Source organism: Copadichromis virginalis, linkage group LG18 (genome assembly GCF_057382275.1).
Source record: "Copadichromis virginalis isolate Kocher_CV1m ecotype Utaka linkage group LG18, C_Virginalis_male_GT1.1, whole genome shotgun sequence".
In the NCBI taxonomy this organism is placed as follows: domain Eukaryota; kingdom Metazoa; phylum Chordata; class Actinopteri; order Cichliformes; family Cichlidae; genus Copadichromis; species Copadichromis virginalis.
The window spans coordinates 22,395,315-22,412,249 of NC_140635.1; the positions used below are offsets into that span (position 1 = coordinate 22,395,315).

At 44.8% G+C, this 16,935-nt stretch overlaps 3 protein-coding genes across 3 annotated transcripts; all 3 read left to right on the forward strand.

Annotated features, from left to right (window-relative positions):
* Positions 1 to 792: 792 nt before the first annotated feature.
* Positions 793 to 1,658, forward strand: LOC146687818 (C-C motif chemokine 20-like). Its single transcript, XM_085438746.1, has 4 exons — positions 793 to 937; positions 1,060 to 1,168; positions 1,266 to 1,340; positions 1,429 to 1,658. Exons 1-4 carry the CDS (start codon positions 871 to 873, stop codon positions 1,475 to 1,477), a joined length of 300 nt encoding a protein of 99 aa, XP_085294872.1. The 5' UTR covers positions 793 to 870; the 3' UTR covers positions 1,478 to 1,658.
* A 5,201-nt stretch (positions 1,659 to 6,859) lies between these two features.
* LOC146687819 (C-C motif chemokine 20-like) lies at positions 6,860 to 8,367 on the forward strand. Its single transcript, XM_085438747.1, has 4 exons — positions 6,860 to 7,068; positions 7,185 to 7,293; positions 7,417 to 7,491; positions 7,580 to 8,367. Exons 1-4 carry the CDS (start codon positions 7,002 to 7,004, stop codon positions 7,617 to 7,619), a joined length of 291 nt encoding a protein of 96 aa, XP_085294873.1. The 5' UTR covers positions 6,860 to 7,001; the 3' UTR covers positions 7,620 to 8,367.
* A 2,057-nt stretch (positions 8,368 to 10,424) lies between these two features.
* On the forward strand, positions 10,425 to 16,406 carry LOC146687820 (uncharacterized). The gene has a single exon (XM_085440401.1). It carries the CDS (start codon positions 10,425 to 10,427, stop codon positions 16,089 to 16,091), a length of 5,667 nt encoding a protein of 1,888 aa, XP_085296527.1. The 3' UTR covers positions 16,092 to 16,406.
* The last annotated feature ends 529 nt before the right edge of the window (positions 16,407 to 16,935 follow it).

Below are 16,935 nucleotides of genomic sequence, written 5' to 3' on the forward strand. Positions count from 1 at the left end.
TAAACCACACTAGTTTGGTTAAAGCCATAATCTTTGCAGGTAAAAAGTGAACTGGAAATGCATCCCAATCATTCTATGAATGAATTATCACATGCTTGGCTGGCTGGATTGTTAGCTGTTTGGTTTGATGATGGGTTGGATGGTTGGAGGGTCAGTATTACTTTTACTATTAAGAAACTGTGTCCTTTAGTCTCATTTACTTATCAGAATTTTGTCTTTGCTGATGTAAAACTCAGTAGTTTAGTGTTGTTCTTAAAAATGCAACTAAAAAGTTTTCAGCAAGACTAAAAATGAAATCAGATATATTGAGTTTAATATAGTTTGTTACTTTTAAGTCAAAAACTTTAAATTAGTGTATATTTACCCAGGCATACTTGAGCTTTTCATAAGCTTGTCTTTTATTGAGTACTTTACATCAGGTGCTGTATGGCTTGTTGCTGCTGGATCTGCGGTCATTTTCCTGGAATAAGAAGGAAAATGTGATCTCGCCTACTTAATCTTTAAATAGTTTTGAAACAGACATTTAATCATACCTGGAATTTTTTCAAACTAATATTATCAGTGAAATAGTAAGCATCTGCACATATTTGGTCTATAAATATCACAACATTCCATAATCAGTGCAATTTCAGAAGCCTGCAGATCCATGGATCCATGTGTATTTATAGGTCCCTCCCACATGTTCCACCTGTTTTGTTTTGTTTTTATTTTTAACTTTCAATGCTGGGATTTTTCTAGTTCGCTAAGAGCTGAGGTATAAATGAGGCTGCTGTGATCAGCACATCACCAGCACAACCTCTCTGACTCCACCTGAAAAGGCGAGACAGTTTCATCATCAGAGTCACTGCTGCCAACACAAACGAAGAAGACATGCTGCCAATCCGAGCTGTGGTGGTGATCGCACTTACTGTTTGTCTGACTGCAAACACATCAGCAGGTTCGTATTTCTTTCCTTCTTGTCTTATTTTCTTTAATTTTTTTCTGTTTAATCACATTTACACATAAGCACTATTTTTTGTCCTCTGTTATATGAACAAATGGTCTTTCCTTCTTTCACAGCTTATCCTCACTGCTGTCGAGGGTACATTACAGGCAAATTACCATATTCAGCCATCAAGGGGTACTCAGTCCAGACTGACACAGAGATGTGTCCCATCAATGCCATCATGTGAGCATCATTACAATTACTTTAACAAACTGCTTGAAAGAAATTTGTGTTTACTGTGGGTGTGCAAATATCAACATATTGCTTTATTTTAATGTAGTTTCCACACAAAGAAGGGGAAAGCATGCGCCAATCCAGCTCTGAAGTGGGTGATTGACGCTATCAATCGTATAAGGTGAGATTTTTAGAAACAGAATAAAGAGCAAGTGTTCTGATTTTCTAATAAACAGCAAGAGAAGTAACTCCATCTATCATCATTTTAGGAAAAAAGCGCAGAGGATCCACCAGCACAGCTCACAGCTGCAGATGTAGAAGATCATCTGAGGTTTTTAAACAGACCACTGACGCCAGCTACAGAAAACAAACTAAGAGCTTGTATAATATTAATTTATACATTGTAAATATCAGATTTTGGTTTTTGCATCTAGTGTTGTGGCAAAAAAGCGTAATTTATGAATATGTTTTTGTGATTTTATACATACATTTAAATAAAATGAGTCTAAACTATTACCCGTTATGTGCTGTTGAGTTTTTTTCACATTTAACACGTGGCGCTGCATTCCTCCTTTTATTTAGTTTCCTAGTTTGTAACAGTGAAAAATTCCAGCTTGGAAGTTCTGTGCTGCAATCTAATTGTTAAACAATAGCAGATGAAAGTCCTGTGACATCAGCAGGAGGAAGTCACAGGCTGTTTATTTAAAGCATGTATCAGAACAGGTATTTCTGTGCAGACAAGATGTCATCAGCTCTGATGATGGTGTTTAGTTGCACTTTTTACTACAGGCTGGTAATAATGATGCAATAGTGGGGGTAATGAGGTGGAAGGAGCCCAGTAATTACACAGAAAGAGGACGTTATTACTAATTACTAAAGTAATATCAAGGTCATATCATGAATCACAATTGTTTGACAAAAACCAATATTAGACTAATTGGGTGATAAGAGGCCAGAAAATGGGAATAGTGGGAAATGTAGAAACAACATATGCCAATAAAACAATGCCAGTTAGTACAGCAGTATATCGAGGACAATATGATAAACTGCTAGCAATAAAATTGTAAGAACTGTGCATTTGAATTTTTATTTACTGACTTTAAAGTGGTTGTAACCTCATAAGAATAAGGTAATATGGGTTAATGTTTTAACGTATTAGGATAGTATTACCATATTATGATGCTAATATGAATCTTACCTTACATCTGCAGCGGAAACATTATTATATGTGGCCTGTTACCTGGAAACATCTGCGATACTTTCTGAGCAGCTATACAACACTTTGATAATCAAATGTAGCTTTAGGCCACATCGGTACGCGAGTGAAAGTGATTTTTAGATGGCATGGATGCACAGCGGTCATGTGGCGAGTCCTTCATGTGCTGCTGTGCACTGCCACCCACTGCGGGTACTCTGCACTACACACCGTGGCTGTTCAGCATGTCTTATGCTCTTATGGTCACTTCACATTTTGCTTGATCATTATTTACAGTTTCATAATCGCTTTATTGGGAAATGTTTCTATATTATTATTCCAATTTTCTGGCTTCTTATCACCCAATTTATGGTTTCTTATGGCAGTTTGTTGTCTTTTCTGGTCATTTTGTGTATAATTGATTTAATTAATTTTATTTTTAAATCTCATTGTGGTCCCTGAATCTTTGGCTCCTTGATTTTTCTGTCTCTTTATTCCTTTAACTGTTTTGACATTTTGTTTGTTGCCTTCTAGCTTTATACTTCTTTGTAATAGTTTTAAATGCTTATCTTTTTTTTCCTAGTAGTTTTTCATTGTATGTATTTATGTATTTGTTTGATCAGATATATTAACTGCAATATAGTTTACTACCTCTAGTCTAAGGAGCTTGCAAAGAAAAGCATCTGGACTTCTTTGAGTTGCTTGAAGACGTTTCATCTCTCATCCGAGAAGCTTCTTCAGTTCTAAGGTCAAATGGTGGAGAGTCCCAGATTTAAACCCAGTGGGAGTTTCCCCCCAAACAGGGACAAAGGGACCCCCTGATTATCCTCTAACTAATCACATGAGCCAAGGTGTGAAAATGGGTGTGGGTCACAATCAGCCTGGTTTTGGGTGAGCTCATTGTGAAACCTAACCCCACCCTATCATGTGATTTCCTGAGGTCAGATGGCCCAGGGTGTGAGTGGGCGTTAAGGCGTCTGGGAAGGGATCTCAAAACTGGATTATAGATGGCAGACAGTTGGTGTCGTAAACCCCCGCCTCTGTTCAAAGATGGTCGCTCACAGTGGACATAGATGGCTTCTTTCAAACTCCTCTTTCAAACCATCTGTCCTCTCTGTCCAAAATGTGAACATTGTTTTCTCTATTATTATGTTGCTCTTTGTTGTTTGCTGTCTCCTCTGTTTGTTTTTTTTGTTTGTTTTTTTTTTTTTCTCCATACAGGTGACCCAGGAGTTCTTTTTTTTTCTTCTCTCTCTTCCCCCCCCTTCTCACCGTCTCTTCTCCCCTTTGGTTTTCTTTCTTTCTCTCCCCCTCTTTCTCTCATTCATTCCCCCTGTCCTATTTATTAAAAAAAAAAAAAAAAAAAAAAAAATGACAAAGGATGAACTGAAGCTCTGCCATCACGTAATGTCGCATACTGCTGTTTCTGATGTCATTTAGAAAAAAAAAAAAAAAAAAAAAAAAAAAAAAAAAGAAGCACTGGGACAGAGGATGATGGGTGGATGAGGAAAAGAAGGAGGAGGAGGTGATGGGAAGGTGCAGAGAGAAAGACAGATGTTTATCGACAGGGAAAGGTAAGGATGTGTAGACACGTGTCTCCTGGTTTATTTAAGAGTGATAATTGATCAAACCCCCACACATGCCTGTTGTTTCCAAGGAACATGTAACTTTAATATGCACTTACCTGCAAAAATTGTGCAAGATAAATCTAACAAATATCATTTTTCCACATGTCCCATATCTTTATAGACCACTGTCCAGCTTTAATTTTAAATTCTATTCAACACCACCTGATCACATCCTGTATTCACACAATCAATCTGAGGGACAGTTGCTCTTTTGTCTCCTTACACGCAATTGTGTGTAAGAAAACAAAATACTCGTACTAATTGTCAAGCACATATGTGGAGCTGTGATGCTTTGGGTTGATTTTGCAGTTACAGGACCTGGGTACCTGTGGGCCATTTGTCCAACAGTTAAACCTGTTGAAAAAAATCAAGGTGTTGCAATGATCCAGTCAGAGTTCAGACCTCGACCTTACTGACATGCTGTGACAGGAGAGCTGTGCATATGTGAAAGCCTGCAAACCTTACCTGAAGGACCTAACCTGAAGCAGTGTTGTAAAGAAGATGCCGTGTGAAGAGCAGCTTGTTTGCAATATGATGTTTCGTGGAAAAATGAGCTGTACAGTATCTCCTAGAAAAAGACGTGGTATTACTGCCTGCAGGAAATGGTTTACTGAAATATGAAGCTTAGTATTCACTTCAGGCTGTCAAGAGCCTCAGTCTGCGGGGACAGCAAAAGTGTACCAGCAGGTCAGAGTGCAGTTATGCACAGTTGCAAGTATGTGGTCGTTACAGTAGAGAAGATTTTCCCCAGAGGTCGTTGATGATGGGAGGTGGTATCTGCCTCTGCTCCAGGGGTCTACAGTGAAACCAGATATGGAGATGAGTAAAACCATGACTCTGTTGTATTGTTTTAACAGCATCCACAGCTGGACTTTTTAACCTGGTGTTGCAATGTTGCCAGATTCTAAAACATTGAACCTTTGCTGGGAAGTGTTGTTCATATATGTTCAGAATCCGCAGAATTGGGGTGACCTGCATGTCACACCAATGCACTTTTCATCTTATTTATCTTATGTAAATAAGATCACACGGCTCTAAGATTTCAGTGTAGTCCCCAAAATCAAAAGCTGCCAGGATCAATTACCACTAATTACTGTTCTGCAAGATTTTGTTTCTTTAAATCTTCACATTCAACACTCAACTTGAATTTCTTGGCATTTGTTTTCCTCTTCATTAGTTTGTCTGTTAGTTGATATGGCACAGCGGAGAGATCTTAGATTTGATGGGTTGTGTGACGCGACATGATTATCGCTCGTCTGTATCTACCATCTTTGTTTCTTGTGTTCCTTTTGCTGTTTGCGTGTGTGTGTCCTGGTACAAGTGTTATTCCACAGCACTTGTTATCTTAAAGGCTCTTACAGTTATGTTACTACCATTGTTGCAAATAAATGAAATAAAAGACCAAAAAAAAAAAAAAAAAAAAAAAAAAAAAAAAAGTGAACATTGGCATCCTCGAAAGAGTGTCCTTTATCCTTAAGATGCAGATGGACTGCGGAGTCTTGTCCTGTGGAGGTGGCTCTTCTATGTTCTGCCATGCGCTTGTGAAGTGGCTGTTTGGTCTTTCCAATGTAGAGGTCTGGGCATTCCTCGCTGCACTGTACAGCATACACCACATTGTTAAGTTTGTGTTTTGGAGTTTTGTCTTTCGGGTGAACCAGTTTCTGTCTGAGTGTGTTGCTGGGTCTGAAATACACTGGGATGTTGTGCTTGGCGAAAACTCTCCTGAGTTTCTCTGATACACCGGCTACATGTTCATCGTGACCTTTTCCAGCTCTCCAACTCCACAGATTTTCATTTTTATTTGTAATTTTGCATTAGTTGATAATTTATCCTCTTTAAACACTTTATCCCCATGTGCTTCTGAATGTCTCACACTGTATTAGTTTTTATTTTTGCCTCTTTTATGTTTTAATTGTTTTAACTGCCTGGTGAGTCACAAAGACACTCCTTATAAAACTTCCCATGTTGCAGGAGCTGGCTTTGCAGGAGTTTTTGTCTTGTCAGGGAGTGTTAACCTAACATGTGACCCAATATTTGTATGCATATATATATATCTTTAACATTTATATAAATTTATAATTGTGTGTATGTATAGATAGATAGATAGAACCTGGAAGTCCCGAGGTCAAAATGGGAGATGCCCCCAAGGGTGATGGACAACGACCGAGCTAAGATCCTGTGGGACTTCCAGATACAGACGGACAAAATGGTGGTGGCTAACCAACCGGACATAGTGGTGGTGACAAACAGAAGAAGACGGCCGTAGTGTTCGATGTAGCGGTTCCGAATGACAGCAATATCAGGAAGAAGGAACACGAGAAGCTGGAGAAATACCAAGGGCTCAGAGAAGAGCTCGAGAAGATGTGGAGGGTGAAGGTGATGGTGGTCCCAGTGGTATGCCAGTCATCATCCTCCCAAATACTGCGTGTTAAGCTTTATAATATGTTGCTTTGTTTATTCATTCATTAATTTAAAGTTTGGATTCTTTTTCTGGACAGACGTTTGAAACATAGAAATGAAAAAAACTAAAAATGATCGTAGATATACATGCATATAGAACCGTTAGACAGAACACTTTTTTTGCACTGATATTAAATTTTTAACATTTAATAATTTTGCTGGAACAAGAACACCATCTTTTCCTCACCTGCTTGGAAATATGTCATCATGAATGTTTGTTTTTTACTGATATCATCTGTGAAATAAACATGTGCACACATATTTGCATACTTACTAAAGTCAAAACAAAGGTATGCAGACACTAACACAGTGTAGTTTGTATTTATAGCCACTCCCACCTGCTCCACCTGTTCCACCGCTTCCTCTTTTTTTATCTTTAACTCGGGAAAATGCTGGGACTTTTTGTGATGATGTCACATGTCTTGATGCGTTTAGAGCTGAGGTATACATGAGGCTGCTGTGATTAGCAGGTTTACCAGCACAACCTCTCTGACTCCACCTGAAAAGGCGAGACAGTTTCATCATCAGAGTCACTGCTGCCAACACAAATGAAGAAGACATGCTGCCAATCCGAGCTGTGGTGGTGATCGCACTTACCGTTTGTCTGACTGCAAACACATCAGCAGGTTTGTATTTGTTTCCTTCTTGCCTTATTTTCTTTGATTTTTTGTCTGTTTAATCACATTTACACATAAGCATACACATATTTTAATTTAACACGTTTTCTTTCCTTCTTTCACAGCTTATCGTTACTGCTGTCGAAGGTACATGACAGGCAGATTACCATGTTCAGCCATCGAGGGGTACTCAGTCCAGACTGTCACAGAGATGTGTCCCATCAATGCCATCATGTGAGCATCATTACAATTACTTTAACAAACTGCTTTAAAAATTTAAAAAAAAAAAAACTTGACACAACATTAGTGTTTACTGTGGGTGTATAAATATTAACATATTGCTTTGTTTTAATGTAGTTTCTACACAAAGAAGGGGAAAGCATGCGCCAATCCAGCTCTGAGATGGGTGATGAACTGTGTCGATCGCATAAGGTGAGATTTTTAGAAACAGAATAAAGAGCAAACACTGTGATTTTCTAATAAACAGCAGGAGAAGTAACTCCATCTATCATCATTTTAGGAATAGAGCGCAGAGGATCCACCAGCTCAGCAGCCTGTGATTCCTCACTGTTTTATAGTGAACGGCGTCTTATGGAGCCTGCTGCAAATGACAAATATGCTGCAGATATCAACTCAGTTTTAAGAGCTTGTGTAATATTAAATGTTTGTATTCATTGTAAATATAAGAGTTGTCCATGAATTAAGCTGTGGTGAGAAAGAGTAACCAGTTCCATGAGTGGTTGTGTGGTTTCAGGGAAACATTGAGTACCTGTTCAGGTCTAAAACCACTTCTGCTTGTGTGCTGTTGAATTTGTCCACATTAACATGTGACACTGCATGCCTCCTTTTATCTTAGTTCTTTGTTTATCTTCTCACGCTGAAAGATTCCAGCTCTGAAAGTTCTCACTGTGAGAAGTTTTCTGGAAGTTCTGTGCCACGTGATAAAAAACCCAGGAAGTCGTTAAACATTAATAGGTGAATTTCCAGTAACATAAGCAGAAAGACAATGTGGGATCTGTTTCTTTAAAGAACGTTGCAGAGCAGGTATTTCTTTGTTGACAGTTAGATGAGAAATCTGCCCTGATTTTAACCTGTAGCTTTTCTGTGGTTAAGCTAGTTTGACCTTTGACTTAGTATAATACCTCGTTACACATTACCTGCATTCATTTTGTGTTTAATCTTATTGTATTATATTCTGATTTATGAAGATCTTCATTTTTTGTATTTTCCATTTAATTTTCTGCTTAAACACAGTCATTTCCCAGCTGTTGGCATAAATAAAGTATTTCTCGTCTTATCTTAATTATATTTTGCTAGATTCTGTGCATGCAAGGAACCGAGGCTCCTTCAGAAACAGCCTGTAGGCAGCAGAGTTATCAAAATTAGATTTTTTTTAAAAATTTGATTGGTTTTAGTGTTAAGTTTTACTCACTACGATAAACTTGGCTGCAGTGGTAAGCGTCTGTGGGTAAGACATGGAGTAAATATTAAAGAACAGCAATTTATCTTTTTAATTGTAATAATGTAATATGGCAATGAGGGAAAGATTTTTAAGTAGACAAAATAAGAAATACAAAAGGACTGTACAGCTGCAAAGTGCTGTCAGGAGCACATTTTCAATATTCTGCAAAGGTCTTGAGCAAACCCTAATTTCTTTAAAATTAGCTAGAAAAGTGAGAGATGTATGCAACGATTTATTGAAACATGTACAGACATAAATAGAAATAGAGTCTATATAAAGTATATAAATCAAAAACAGAGTATGTACTGTTATGAAGGAAGGAAGGCTCAGGGTTTAAGTAATCAGCATCATGGGCTCATCCGATTAGAATAAGAATAAAGCAGTCATCTAATCATTCACAGGGTTCTCCTTTTATTCTCAAATCAATAAAGCAAAGAAGGAAGGAAAGACACACATGGACTGCCAATGCTGAAAGAAAACAGATTTAAGTTACTCATTACCTTAAACAATACATAAAATAAAAACCCCAAACAGAACCTCACCTCTGCTGCCGCCCCGTGTGGGAGTGAAGAAGGAGTGAGCCAAAAGTGAATGCAGTCCTTATATTATGTGTGACAGGTGAGTGCAATTAAGGACAAGCACCACACCCAATCAAAGGTGAGAGAACTAAACAAGGTGTATCTGGTGAAGTGAGTGGGTGTGCTGGGATGTGCTAAAAGGTGGGTCTTTACAACATGTACAATTCTAAAGAGCTTGAAAGTCAGTATTTGGTGTGACCGGCATTATTCTTCAACACTGGCTGAACTCTCTTCATGGAGCTTTCTCTTAATCTCTAAGTAGTCTGCAGGAATAATTCTCCAGGTTTGAAGGACATTCAAAGCTCTTCTTTGGATGTTGGCCGTCTTTTATTCTGTTGGTCTGGGCTCTGAGGAGGCCAAAATCTGACAGTACTTATCTGTGATCATAATTCCCAACACCACTTACTATTAGGGATGGGTATCGTTTAGGTTTTATCCGATACCAGTACCAAACCGGTACTTTTGAAACGGTGCCGGTGCTTAAACGGTGCTCAAACCGGTGCTTAAAGAATGGAGAACACAAAATTGGTCCAAAAACCTCTCATGTTCAGCTGTTTTTTTTGTAAAAAGATAACAATGTTAGCCTTTTCTGCAGCTATGGGGGATTTATGGCATCACTCTTGGCTGGAAGCAGTGCTTAAACAATGGAAAAAACACAAACTTTGTCCAAAACCTCTCATGTTTAACTGTTTTCCACTTTTTCTTTGGTCATTTTAGCCTTTTTGGCCAGGGTGCAGGGAGTATCTGCCATCAAACAAGACCACAGCTGCATGTAACTACAAAGGTGTTTGCTAGTTCACCTTACGTGCATTAATGTAATAACTGGTGTTACAGGCATGGTCCTTTAAGGGTGAAGCCTGATGGGAAATGTATGCGGGTGTGTGTAGCGGAACTGCCTGTGGGGTGTGTGAGGGTGAGCGGAGAAGGAAAAGAAAAGTAACGGTTAACTACAGAAGAGACGAAGAGAAAGTAAATAAAAGGAATATAATAACTCCCTCGGCAGCCAAGGTTGTATCGGCGATGCCCGCTGTGAGTAAACTGTTTCAGCCCACTGTACGCGGTGTTCGTGCCTTGGAGGAGAAATAAAGGTTCGGTAAAGCAGTTTCCTACGCCTCCCTCGATCTTCTTGCTAGCGGAGTTGACCTGTATAGTAAGCTGTTGCCGGCTGCGAGTCAAGTAACTGCCAGAGGTTTCCTTACTACGGTTCGGGGCCGCGGATCTGGCGCGGTAACACTGGGGGCTCTTTTCCGGGATAAAACTCCGCAAAGCGCCGAGAGAGAGGGAGCGAACTTTCTTTTTCTCTTTTCCCTCGGACGACAGAGAAAATGGCGGCTCCGAGAGATGCTGAAGGGGATGGCATGGGAATGTACTTCAGTAAGAGCAGCAACCCATTTTTGCCAGAAACCCCAGAGAGTGGCACAGCTAATGTGGACCGTGCCACTTATGTAAACAATAGAATCCACAGCAGCAACCCCTTCATCACGGACATAGAGTTAACGCCAGCGGCGAGCATAGCAGCAGTCTATACGACGGAGTTTGAGGCTGCATGGCATCTCACCCCGCCACCTTCAGCTCACACCAACCCTTTCTTAACACCAATAGCGAAGCAGAATGCAGTGTGCAGTGAGTTTAAGCAGTTGCAGTGCTCAGACTGCGGAGGCCCTGGTAACACTGCATCTACACCGCTCACAGTGGGACAGCATGGCTCGCATGATCACCCACCTCGGATTGTTACATCTCGGCCATGCAGCCAGCCATTCACCGCCATGAACTGTACCTGCAGTGTCCCTAGAAAAACGCCGTTTACTGAGCCAGCGAAGCTACACATTATGCCGGGTATACCCCAACCTGCGCAGTACAGCTATGAAATGCCAGCTCAGGGCTATTTTTCCCCAACAACTCGCATGGCAATACCAGCACCAGATAGGGGGTGTGGGCTTTGCAAGCATGACCAGGGTCACAGTTCAAAACAAGCCATGCCAGGGCCACGCGGCTGTTTTCCTGGTGTAGTGCAAGACGGGGGTTTTGCAGATTGTAGTGCTGATGGACAGACGAGGGGCAAGGAGAAAATTCCCACATTACAACCAGACCATTTCGATGGGTCAGGGTCATGGAAAGACTTTCTCTATCAGTTCGAGACCTGTGCAAAGGCCAACTGCTGGACGGAGAACACCATGGCTGTCCAACTGAGATTCAGCCTGAGGGGCGCAGCTGGAGCCATAATCCACAAAAACCCCAAATCTGCTCGCTGGAGTTACCAGAGGATTGTGGAGGAGGTGGAGGCTGCCTATGGGCCGTGTTCAGAGCATGCAGCAGCCATTGGCATTGAGCTACGGCAGAGAATCCGGAAACCAGGTGAGGCCCTGCACACCCTCAGAGATGATATATACGAGAAGGTTTCCATTGTGTATGCCAACCGCTCCGAGCTGGAGCAGGACTGCATTGCTGTAGAGATCTTCACTAATGCTTTGGCAGATGCTGAAATGGTCCAGAAATTGTTGGAAGAACAACCACGCACCCTGGCAAGAGCCTATGAAATCGCCCACAGGTTCAAGACAACGAAAAGGGCCGCCAGGGCAGTCACACAGCTTATGCAGCCAGGGCCACGAGTCTCTACAGCACAGGGGACCCGAACAGCTGCATTACGGGAGAGTGTTCATATGCTAAGTTATGAACCACCGGAGAGGGCCCAAAGACCTATCCAGCGTGGGCGCCAAAGCTGGAGCACATCTAACAGGTCAAGCAGGAAGGAGGCTGTTTGCCATAACTGCTCCGGCATAGGACATCTACAGAGGAACTGCCCCTCTCCTCGCTCACCTGCCCAAAAGCCTGTAAAAGCTGCTAGAGGCCCAGCCCCTGACCCAGGCACAGTGTTCCACCACGGAGGCCAAGATGTGATGTGTGTCCAGATAGCAATACAGGGACGGGAAATACGGGCCTTGCTGGATTCTGGTGCACGGCGGAATGTGCTGCCCCTCCACTATTTTAACACCATCCCCGCAGAGTCAAGACCTCAGGTGCAGGCATCCATTGCTCAGACTCTACAAGGCATTGGTCCAGAGGGATTGGCCGTTCTGGGCGAGGTCATCCTGCCTGTACAGGTGGGGAGCGGTGTTGAAAATGTAGACTTTCTTTTGGCCGACATGGCTGAAGGCACTGAAGTTATTCTGGGGCACCCTTTCCTGCAACAATCGTGCGCTTGCTTAGACTACGGCCGCCAAGAGATAACCCTGTTTAATGAAAAGATACCATGTTCTGGCGTGGGCCCTCGACCCCAGGTGCTTGTTGTTAGGGTGGCACGCACTACGGTTTTGGAACCAGGCTGCGAGTATGTGGTCCCCGGGTTTTCCAGCTCCCACTGTGCCGCCCATAGAGACATGATGCTAAGCCCTACAAAGGGCTTTGTGGAGAAGCACCAAGTACTGGTAGCTCACGCAGTTGTGCAACCTAGTAAACCCTCTAGCATCCCAATCAGAGTCTTTAACCCTGGGGCCGCAGCTGTCACCTTAAAGCGTGGTGCCGTGGCAGGGGTTCTTCAGCCCGTGCAGGTCCTGGAGGGGTCGGGGGGTCGCCCACCAAGGGTCCTGGCAGCCCTCGAACTTAATGGTACTCCCCCTGCTTCTGTACCAAGCCATTTGCAGGCCCTTTACGCCGAGAGCAGCCCCGGTTTGACTCACGTTGCCCGCTACGATCTGGCAGGCCTGCTGAGGTCCTACAGTGATGTCTTCTCCACTGGCCCGAATGACCTTGGTCGCACTGGTGTTGTCCAGCATGACATCCTGACCACGCCAGGGCCACCAGTTAAGCACCCGCCGCGCAGGATGGCAGGGGACAAACAAATAGCGGCCGACCAGCAAGTACAGCAGAGCTTGGAGGCTGGGCTAGCTCAACCTAGCAATAGCGGCTGGGCTGCTCCAATTGTGATGGTGAAGAAGAAGGACCAGAGTCCCAGACTATGCGTGGACTATAGACCACTAAATGAGCGAACCCTTAAAGACGCTTATCCCCTGCCACGCATCCAGGACACCCTTGACACGCTTTCTACTGCCAAGTACTTCAGTACACTAGACCTGACTTCAGGGTACTGGCAGGTAGAGATGACCCCCAGAGCCCGAAAAGCAGCTGCATTTTGTACCCGTAAGGGATTGTTCGAGTGGAATGTGATGCCGTTTGGACTGTGCAACGCACCGGCCACATTCCAAAGGCTTATGGACAGAGTCCTGGCTGGGCTGCAGTGGGAGACATGCCTAGTGTACCTAGATGACATCATTGTCCTGGGCCAGGATAGCACCCAGATGCTGGAGCGGCTCGAGCAAGTGTTCATCAGATTGCGTGGAGCCAACCTAAAACTGAAGCCATCTAAATGCTGCCTGTTTCGGGAGCAGGTGGCCTATCTGGGCCATATCATCTCTGCTGGAGGTATTTCCACGGACCCCCAGAAAGTCCAGCAGGTGACGGACTGGCCTGCACCGCGGACCGTCACAGAAGTGCGTCAGTTTGTTGGCTTAGCCTCATACTACCGCCGGTTCGTGGAGGACTTTGCCACAGTGGCTAAACCCCTCCACGAACTCACTAAGAAGTATGCCCGTTTTAACTGGACTGCCGACTGCCAGGGAGCATTCCAGGAATTAAAAAGACGGCTTACGGCAGCCCCTGTCCTGGGTTACCCACTGGACCAGGGTGACTTCTTCCTCGACACTGATGCCAGCAATTGTGGGATTGGAGCGATTCTCTCCCAAGTGCAAGGGGGCGAAGAGCGGGTCTTGGCCTATGGGAGCAGGCGGCTGTCGGCTACCGAACAAAACTATTGTACGACCAGGCGAGAGCTTCTGGCGGTTGTGGCGTTCACTTCCCACTTCAGACAGTACCTGCTGGGTAGGCCGTTCACTGTCCGGACTGACCATAGCAGCCTCCGCTGGCTGACCAGGCTGAGGGAGCCCGAGGGCCAGCTGGCCCGCTGGTTGGAGAAGCTGGCAGAGTATAACTTCCAGGTGCTGCACCGACCTGGGAAAAACCACCAGAATGCGGATGCACTTTCCAGGAGACCCTGCCGCGCTTCATGCCCGTGCACACTCCCAGAGCCCACCATCAACAGCGACCGGTTCGAGCATAAAGGTGTGCAGTGTAACTTAGAGGACTGTGGTACCAGCATGACCCCCCCAGGGCAGCCCCCAGTGGGGGTAGTGGGGCCTGATGGTACCGATGGGAAAAGCCGGGTAGCAGAACCAGAGTGTGCACCCGTAGCAGCAGTGGACTGTTGTTCCAGTAGTAGCCACGACACCTGCCCAAATATCCACCGGGTGGATGAGTCCCATCACACTAGCTTGTTCAGTGGCTGGACCCCAGAACAGCTCTTGGCTAGCCAGAAGAACGATGTGGATATAGGCCCAGTTTGGGAATGGAAGGAAAAAGGGGAAGGTCGGCCCGTCTGGGCCGATGTAGCGGCATGCAGCCCCGCAACCAAAGCCTACTGGGCGCAGTGGAAGAGACTGTACCTAAAAGATGGAGTGCTGGTGAGGAAATTCCACTGTACAGAAAGTAATGTGTTTTTCCCCAAAATCCTTCTGCCTCACGCCTATCGTCACTCCGTAATGCAGCAGATGCACGATGGCCCAGTGGGTGGCCACTTTGGGGCAGAAAGGACCCTGGCACGCTTGAAGAATAGGTACTACTGGTACAACATGAAAGATGATGTGACCCTGTGGTGCTGCACTTGCACCAGTTGTGCTGAAAGGGCGCGGCCCCCAAAAACCCCCCAGGCAGCGATGGGCACGGTACGTGTTGGCGCCCCCATGGAGAGGATTGCAGTCGATCTGATGGGACCGTTGAACGAAACAGAAAGGCATAACCGATTCATATTGGTGGTACAAGACTACTTCAGCAAGTGGGTGGAGGCTTATCCGGTCCCCGATGCACAAGCGCCCACGGTGGCAGGAAAGGTTGTTGCGGAGTGGGTATGTAGATATGGAGCCCCACAGTCTCTGCATAGCGACCAGGGCACCAACTTTGAGTCGGCTGTGTTCCAGGGGATGTGTGAACTGTTCGGAATCAAAAAGACACGCACCACGCCCTTTCATCCACAGTCCGATGGCCAGGTAGAGCGTTTTAATGCTACCCCGCAGAAGGCCTTAGCCACCACCGCGGAGCGCTGCCACTGGGACTGGGATATAATGATCCCCTATGCTGTCATGGCTTATCGGGCAACTAAGCACAGTTCCACAGGATTGACCCCAAACATGATGCTTCTGGGCCGAGAGATAACCGAGCCTATTGACCTGGTCGCGGGTCTGCCGGCCGACGACACCCCCAACTGCACTACACCACAGTATGTGGTGCAACTCAGGGAAAGGCTGGAGCTTTCCCACCAACTGGCACGGGAGGCTCTCGGGAAATCTGTTGAGCGCGCTAAGAAACAGTACGATAAGAATATCTGCCAAGTTCAGTATCCAGTCGGCGCTGCAGTGTGGCATCTGATCAAAGGGACCAAGAGAGTGCGGCACAAGGTTCGCAAGTTTCTGCCTTCCTATGAGGGCCCCTACTTCGTAGTGGGCCTGTTGGATGATTTAGTCTACTGCATTAAAAAGGGGCCCCGAGCAAAGGCTAAAGTGGTTCATCACGACAGACTCAAGCCTTATCACTCAAGAACGCCGCTGGACAACAGCTGGGTCTTCCAAGACTCCGACCAGGCAGCACCCACCGAGGTGCCTCCTCCAGCGCTCGACGAAAGCGATTCTGACATTGATTTCGGCCCCTTCGACTTGTGGGAGACCCCAGCTGGGGCAGATCAACCAGATACTGGTGCTTCCCTGAGAGCTGGCTCTCCGCCACCCGCTCAAGGAGATGGTAGTGGGTTGCCAGCCAGCCCTGTTCAGCCTTACGTGGATGGGGCTGAAGGACCAGAACAGCACCCTTCCTTCAGGTCCCCACCCCGTTCCAGACCACAGCGTGTGCGGCGGGCGCCGGACATGTTTGGTGACTGGGTCAGTCACTAGGCTAGTATGTCCTAACTGAGTCGGGGTGTAGGCGGATCGCTGCCCTGCTCAGTAGTTAAAAAAAAAAAAAAAAAAAAAAAAAAATTGTTCATGTTACATATGTTAAGTGATATGACTGTTGTAAATTGAGTTGTTACAGGGGGCTATTCTTACGTGTACTGTTGGGCTTGTTTGTCTTGCTGTTTCCTGGCAACATGGCTGTCGACGGGCTGCAAGTTATTGTTTGAACTGTTTATACTAATGAGGTAAAGCTGGATATAGGGGTAAACGTTCAGCTGTAGTGCCTTAATGTCTTTCTTTATGAATACTGTCTATGTGAAGGACATTGACTTGCACCCTCCTCAAAGTGAACCCTGTACATCCTATGTTTTCTTGTGCTTAAAATATGGACAGTTGTCTACTTCAAGATTGTTCCATCCTAAGGATCGCCATTTTTGGACTGGGGGCACGAATGCTGTATGTTTCCTTGTTAATGGGGGGTTCATGTGCTGGAATGATGTTAAGGGTTTAATTATCATCCAGAGTGGGGGTAGTGTTACAGGCATGGTCCTTTAAGGGTGAAGCCTGATGGGAAATGTATGCGGGTGTGTGTAGCGGAACTGCCTGTGGGGTGTGTGAGGGTGAGCGGAGAAGGAAAATAAAAGTAACGGTTAACTACAGAAGAGACGAAGAGAAAGTAAATAAAAGGAATATAATAACTCCCTCGGCAGCCAAGGTTGTATCGGCGATGCCCGCTGTGAGTAAACTGTTTCAGCCCACTGTACGCGGTGTTCGTGCCTTGGAGGAGAAATAAAGGTTCGGTAAAGCAGTTTCCTACGCCTCCCTCGATCTTCTTGCTAGCGGA

What these genes read in the sequence shown, in the direction of transcription:
- LOC146687818 (XM_085438746.1), top strand. Translation starts at nt 871, where the DNA reads ATGCTGCCAATCCGAGCTGTGGTGGTGATCGCACTTACTGTTTGTCTG. An exon ending in TGTCCCATCAATGCCATCAT is followed by an intron (nt 1,169 to 1,265) that starts GTGAGCATCATT and finishes ATTTTAATGTAG; the next exon opens with TTTCCACACAAAGAAGGGGA. An exon ending in GACGCTATCAATCGTATAAG is followed by an intron (nt 1,341 to 1,428) that starts GTGAGATTTTTA and finishes TCATCATTTTAG; the next exon opens with GAAAAAAGCGCAGAGGATCC.
- LOC146687819 (XM_085438747.1), top strand. Translation starts at nt 7,002, where the DNA reads ATGCTGCCAATCCGAGCTGTGGTGGTGATCGCACTTACCGTTTGTCTG. An exon ending in GACTGCAAACACATCAGCAG is followed by an intron (nt 7,069 to 7,184) that starts GTTTGTATTTGT and finishes CTTCTTTCACAG; the next exon opens with CTTATCGTTACTGCTGTCGA. An exon ending in TGTCCCATCAATGCCATCAT is followed by an intron (nt 7,294 to 7,416) that starts GTGAGCATCATT and finishes GTTTTAATGTAG; the next exon opens with TTTCTACACAAAGAAGGGGA.
- LOC146687820 (XM_085440401.1), top strand. Translation starts at nt 10,425, where the DNA reads ATGGCGGCTCCGAGAGATGCTGAAGGGGATGGCATGGGAATGTACTTC.